The sequence below is a fragment of the Anarrhichthys ocellatus genome, unplaced genomic scaffold (genome assembly GCF_004355925.1).
Source record: "Anarrhichthys ocellatus isolate YVR2014 unplaced genomic scaffold, GSC_Weel_1.0 scaffold1469, whole genome shotgun sequence".
In the NCBI taxonomy this organism is placed as follows: Eukaryota; Metazoa; Chordata; class Actinopteri; order Perciformes; family Anarhichadidae; genus Anarrhichthys; species Anarrhichthys ocellatus.
In genome coordinates, this window is record NW_022281443.1 from 5,344 (window position 1) to 11,102 (window position 5,759).

Here is a 5,759-nt window from a genome sequence, read left to right on the forward strand (position 1 = left end):
CTTGTTGTCCATCCGCACAGATCTGAAGAGGAACCGGCAACTTATTCCCCCTCGCGCTCCAGGAAACAGCAGCAGCACCATCAGCCTGAAGGATCTTCAGTCATGGACAAACTACAGTCGGTGTTAAACGGCGAAGAGGCGCGCAAAGACAACAAAACCGTGTTACAGGTAACATAAACTCCACCAGACACGCTGCTCAAACTCAAACCGAGCCAATAATCAAAGATTCAATCTGAACTTTATTAACACAGACTGTGAACGAAGCCTCGACCTTAGGATGGGGGACACGTTTGAAGGGGTTCGTCGCCTGTTTCGTGGTGGGGGGCGTGTGCACAGTGTTGGTAAGGATCTTTAAATAATGTCTATAATAATAATAATCTTTATGCTCCACTACAACAAGGAAGAGGCAGCAGGGAGAGGTGGTTGTACTGGTTCTTCTGGCTCTGAGGAATGTTAAAGATGTGACTCAGCAACACTGAGCAGGAATCTCTTTGCAGCAGTTTAGAGATGAAAAACATGCAGATTTTGTATTTTTTAATTATTATTTGAGAGGAACGTGTTTGTCTTTGCAGGGAGTGTGTCTGCTCTTCCTCCCCAGGATCGGGATCATTCTCTTCATTGTCTTTTACACTTTGGGAAACCTATGTACTCTGGGCAGGTCAGTAGTGTCTGGTGGTTTTATTTTGAAGGTGCAATCTGTAATATCTGGCCACATGTGTCACGTTCTCTCACGTTTAGCTAAGACCCAAGCGCAGACACAGACACGAGGTGAAGTTGGAAATAAGGTCTTTTACTTAAAAAGTCATAAACAAAAACTTAAAGCGACTCCAACAGGGAGCGGGCAAAACTCCAAACAGAATGCAAACAGGCAAAGTCACAAAAAAGCAAAGGTTGTTAGATATGTTTCTGTCCGACAGCACCATGTTTCTGATGGGGCCAATGAAGCAAGTGAAAAGGATGTGTGACAAAACAAGAGCCCTGGCCACCGCGCTTATGATTGTAAGTGCACTAAATATAGTTATTGATTTTGACTTTTGACTCGTTTCCCCTCCGTCTCTACAAGCAGACCTCTAAAGGGGAAATTAATAATAAAGAATATGATGATGACTGATTACATTTTGTTCAGACTTGCCTCGTGTTGACTCTCTGCGCCGTCTTCTGGGTGAGTTGAGTTATTTACGATCACATCTAATTGATGAAGAGCATGACTCAGTATTGATTTGAAGTCTGGTTTCACTTCATTCATGTCGTCTTGCAGTGGAAGAACTTTGGACTTGCTTTGTTATTTGTCATCTTGCAAGTCCTGTCGTTCGCCTGGTGAGTTATGATTTCTCCTCATAGATTTCAGTCTGAGATGATTATTGATTTGTGACATTAAATGTGTTTTTTGTTTGTTTGTTTGCAGGTACAGTCTGTCGTACATCCCGTTTGTGAGGTTTGTTATTTAAACGACATTGATTAACATCAATATTCAGACTCATAATGCTGTTCTTTCCATGTGTCCAGGTCTGATTTATGTGAATTACTTTCCAGGGATGCGATAATAAAGTTGGTGGCGGTGTGTGTTTGAGGCCCGTCGATGTTCGGAGGGTTTCCTGCTGGATGAAGAGGCCTCCTCCTCCTCCTCCTCCTTCAGAGAGTCTGAGACTCTTCCTGTTTTATCTCCAAAGACCTTTCTTTTATTTTGTTTATGCTTCATGCATTGTGCTGAATGATAGTTTGGTGTTTATTGATTACTTATACCAGTTTTAATGAGCGGGAGGGGGCTTGGTTTGTAATATGTGTAAATATTTGTAATAACTGTATGTATTAATGTTTATTTTGTAAATAAAACAGCCTCATTATTCCCATCACTAAGAGGAGCCTCCTTTGTACACTTTGCTGCAAATGGCTCTCTGTAAATTCTAAAGAATAATCTAGAATGTGGCTCGAGTATATTTCTAATAGATTGCACTGTTTGTTGTACTTCTTAGTTTGAACACTAGATGTCGCTGTCATTTTGAGTCAACCATCATTTGATACTATCTGATGGAAACATTTACCTCAGTCGATCAGATCAACAAGAAGTCAAAGGAAAGTGTGTTTCGTTAGTTTCCAAAGAACAAGAGAATGTTAGAAGACAAAGTAAACATCAGTGCCACACTTCTTACTGTTGCTTTCTGGTCTAGAAACACAGATTTTCTACACATTCAGTATTGTTTGACCCGTGACTCCTTTGTATTTGTATGTGTCTCACAATTAAAAAAAAAAGTTTGGACAGTCCTCTATATGAAACGTAAAAAAAAAAACCCGTCACAACTTCACAGAACCAAACCCGACTTCTTCAAATGTTTTGTTCAACCAAAAGTGAACCCAAAAATATTTTGTTTGCAATGATACATGACAAAGAAAAGAAGAAACATCCTACCAATCATTTCAGCTGTTATTCAGATGGCGTAAAATTGTGTGAACTGAAATAGTTACTTAAAATTCAAAATGCAGTTTCCTGCATCATTTAATAAAAGATTTGGTGCCTTAAAGCCGTGTTTGATCCGGAGGAACAGTCTCATTTATGAGGCTGTAACAATGAAAAAACATCACCAATATTTTTTCAAAAATATTTATTTATTGATCTTGATTAGATCTGTTTTTGTCCATATTGCTCCCACAGAAAAGTTGTATTGCTACAAGAGTCTTGCACCCTTAAATTGATTATTGATTTACTCATATTTTGTGTTATTTTGGTCTCAAATCAAGTCAAGTAACACACTGCACAACGGTTGCTTTATTTATTGGGCTTGAAAGTGTCAATAAAAAAACTAAATCCGAGTCAAAGTTCAAACAGTTTACTTCCTAAAACCAAACTTCATGTTTGGCATTCCAAATATATCCCAGTTTTCCTGTTGCAGTGCAAGGAATATGAATGAATGAATAAATAAATGAATAAGATAAGATAATCTTTTATTAGTCCCGCAGTGGGGAAATTTACAGTATTACAACAGCATATAGTATAGTGCAAACAAGAGACAGTAAAAAACAAGATCAAAACAAGTATTATAAATAAGTAATAAAATAGTAAAGAATATTAAATAAATAAAAAAGTAAAAAATCCACAATAACTAAATACATATTTAAATATTAGATATACATATTTAAATATAAATGTAAAAGATAATAATGGAAAGGTGCTTTATATTTTACTTTCTAATAAAATATATATTTACACACGAATACTCAACCGGAAAGGGCGGGGCTTTCGCCTCTCTAGCTTCCGTTTCACTAGGAGTTCGAACAGGCGCGCGCGCGCCCTTTTCCCCCTCCAGCCTCACGTGACCCAACCCGGAAGTGTAGCTGAACGTCCCAACAGCAACAACCGACCTGTCCGTACATGTCTGCGCTGAAGAAAGTTGAGCTTCTGTGAAACATGACAGACATTTTGTTAAAAATAAAAAGCAGCGTAGCAGAGAAGCAGAAGACAGCTGTCACTCAGAGCGACTTGGTTAAATGTGGATTAAAAGGTACTGTTAACTTTAGGAAAGTCTACGTATTCATTTAACGTTAGTTAGGTCAGCTAATGGCTATGTTTACACTGTGTTTAAGCTAGCTTACCAGTCTGTTGTGTTGTGCTGTCAGACTGACAATTTAAATAGTTCACATGACCTACCGGTGTGTCCATTACATGTCTCCTTGTCTCCTTCCCTCAGGGATCCAGCTGAGACCTTACCAGCTGGATGGGGTCCAGTGGTTGACCCAGTGTCTGAAGAACCAGCAGGGATGCATTCTGGGAGACGAGATGGGTTTAGGAAAAACCTGTCAGGTACGAGATCCACCAGTCCTCCTTAAGGCTGATATAAGTACTGATACATGTGTACTTTTACTTTAATATACCTATAATATATAAATTACATCTATTCTATTTTTTCACCAGCTTTCTTCAGTTTAGTGTTACTTTGCAGACGTCTCTGGATAATCATGTTTCAAACACTTTATTTATACAGAACCTTTCAAAACAAAAGTTACAAAGTGTTATTATATAATAATAATCTGCTAAAAATACGACAAGTTGCTTGTTGAATTAAAAAGAATGAAAGCAAGTTATTTCAAACATTATTTTATTGAACATTGAACTGAACTCAAAATACACAAATAAAAAGAACAAAACTGACATTTTTAGTGCAGTTTTGTCTTTAAACTAATTAACTCAAAAATCCCAGAGTTCAACATCCAAAAGAACAAGAGACAAGACACCAACTACATGAATGTCTAACTAAAATATATTTCTATGAATATTTAAATATTCCCAGACAATGAATTACAATTTTTTAATATTAATATAGTGTATATTATTGTATTATTTTATGTTGACGTTGTTTGGGGCTCTCTAAAAACTCAATACAAATTGAATAGAGAAACACAGACACATGATTACACTGTATTAGAGCTGAAATGAGGAGCCGATTAAAATATGAGCAATCATTAGAAATAAAATCTTCAACTATTTTAATTACCAATATATCCCGCTGTACAGTAATGAGGATTTGTCACTTTTATTTTGTGATATGATAATAAATGCTTCATCTTTCAACATCGCCTTTGACTTTAAGAACTTGTGATAATTGTGATGAAGATGTTCTGCTGTGATAAAGACACAGGCAGCGTTCACTGCTGTGTTGCAAAGGCCTGCGGCCTGATGAATTCCTGTAATATAATTGTAGTAACGTCGTGTCTCTTCAGACCATCTCTCTGCTGGTGTTCATGTCAGGAGCTCTGGGGAAGAGCGGTCCGTTCCTGGTGCTGAGCCCGCTGTCTGTCCTGGAGAACTGGAGGACGGAGCTGGAAGGGTGCAGCCGCGTTTACATTGTTGTCTTTCAACAGTACACACATTAAGAGTAGTGGATGAGGATTAGTACAGTACAGATGATGCTCGGCTAAAGACTACATTACTTTTACTATATTTACTAATATGCATTGGTTAACTTGTCTCTGTCGAGGTCTTAAAAAGCATTAAATGTGATTTCATGAAGTGAGCAGGAACCCTGAAGTATGAACTATTGTTCTGGGTTGCAGCTTCGCTCCGTCTCTGACTGTGTTGAGCTACAACGGAGACAAAGAGAGACGAGCTGAGCTCCAGAGGGAAACGCACACTCAGGACTTTCATGTTCTGCTCACGACGTACGAGGTCTGTGTTTCTATTCCATCAGAACATTATGATTCATCTGTATTCTAACTGACACGTTTTAACAAAAATAAATCGATCTCTCCTTTCCAGCTGTGTCTCAAAGATGCTTCATTCCTGAGACGGTGAGTGTGTTCTGAATTATAAATCATCAGAAACTGATTGAAATCTTGAGACACATTTAGTAGAAATCAGTGGAGGAAGAAGAACTTGAAGTATAAATTAGCATCAAATGGAAATACTCACGTAAAGTACAGTACTGGAGTAAATGTACTTCCTTCACTGGTAGAAATGAGGTTTGGTTGTGTTGTTTGATGAATGGACTTAATGAAGAACACAACAATGCATCAACTTATGAATGAATTAAAGCTAATGAACACACGCAGCAGCCGTCTAATATGTTAGACTGTATGTGTGTGTGTAGTAGGATTTAGAGTGGGTACGGAAAGTATTCAGACCCCTTTAAATTTTTCACTTTGTTTCATTGCAGCCATTTGCTAAAATCAAAAAAGTTCATTTTATTTCTCATTAATGTACACTCAGCACCCCATCTTGACAGAAAAAAACAGAAATGTAGAAATTTTTGCAAATTTATTAAAAAAGA

The 5,759-nt window shown here is 37.7% G+C and overlaps 2 protein-coding genes across 3 annotated transcripts; both read left to right on the forward strand.

Annotated features, from left to right (window-relative positions):
- sft2d2a (SFT2 domain containing 2a) lies at positions 1–1,843 on the forward strand. 2 transcript variants are annotated; one of them, XM_031839293.1, is made up of 8 exons: positions 1–168; positions 252–341; positions 573–658; positions 918–999; positions 1,127–1,162; positions 1,259–1,317; positions 1,406–1,435; positions 1,534–1,843. In XM_031839293.1, exons 1-8 carry the CDS (start codon positions 103–105, stop codon positions 1,568–1,570), a joined length of 486 nt encoding a protein of 161 aa, XP_031695153.1. In that variant the 5' UTR covers positions 1–102; the 3' UTR covers positions 1,571–1,843. The 2 variants fall into 2 exon arrangements, with proteins under 2 accessions (XP_031695153.1, XP_031695152.1); XM_031839292.1 differs by lacking the exons at positions 1,127–1,162; positions 1,259–1,317; positions 1,406–1,435; positions 1,534–1,843 and having other exon boundaries at positions 573–978.
- Positions 1,844–3,336: 1,493 nt separating this feature from the next.
- LOC116377625 (chromodomain-helicase-DNA-binding protein 1-like) lies at positions 3,337–5,623 on the forward strand. The gene is made up of 5 exons (XM_031839294.1): positions 3,337–3,497; positions 3,684–3,796; positions 4,714–4,820; positions 5,047–5,158; positions 5,249–5,623. The coding sequence occupies exons 1-5, from the start codon at positions 3,404–3,406 to the stop codon at positions 5,282–5,284; spliced, it is 462 nt and encodes a 153-aa protein (XP_031695154.1). The 5' UTR covers positions 3,337–3,403; the 3' UTR covers positions 5,285–5,623.
- Positions 5,624–5,759: the final 136 nt, after the last annotated feature.

Excerpts from the sequence above, each read along its gene's own strand:
- sft2d2a (XM_031839292.1), top strand. The coding sequence starts at position 103 with ATGGACAAACTACAGTCGGTGTTAAACGGCGAAGAGGCGCGCAAAGAC. Across the intron at positions 169-251 it reads ACAACAAAACCGTGTTACAG|ACTGTGAACGAAGCCTCGAC; the intron begins GTAACATAAACT and ends TTATTAACACAG. Across the intron at positions 342-572 it reads GGGGCGTGTGCACAGTGTTG|GGAGTGTGTCTGCTCTTCCT; the intron begins GTAAGGATCTTT and ends TTGTCTTTGCAG.
- LOC116377625 (XM_031839294.1), top strand. The coding sequence starts at position 3,404 with ATGACAGACATTTTGTTAAAAATAAAAAGCAGCGTAGCAGAGAAGCAG. Across the intron at positions 3,498-3,683 it reads GGTTAAATGTGGATTAAAAG|GGATCCAGCTGAGACCTTAC; the intron begins GTACTGTTAACT and ends TCCTTCCCTCAG. Across the intron at positions 3,797-4,713 it reads GTTTAGGAAAAACCTGTCAG|ACCATCTCTCTGCTGGTGTT; the intron begins GTACGAGATCCA and ends GTGTCTCTTCAG.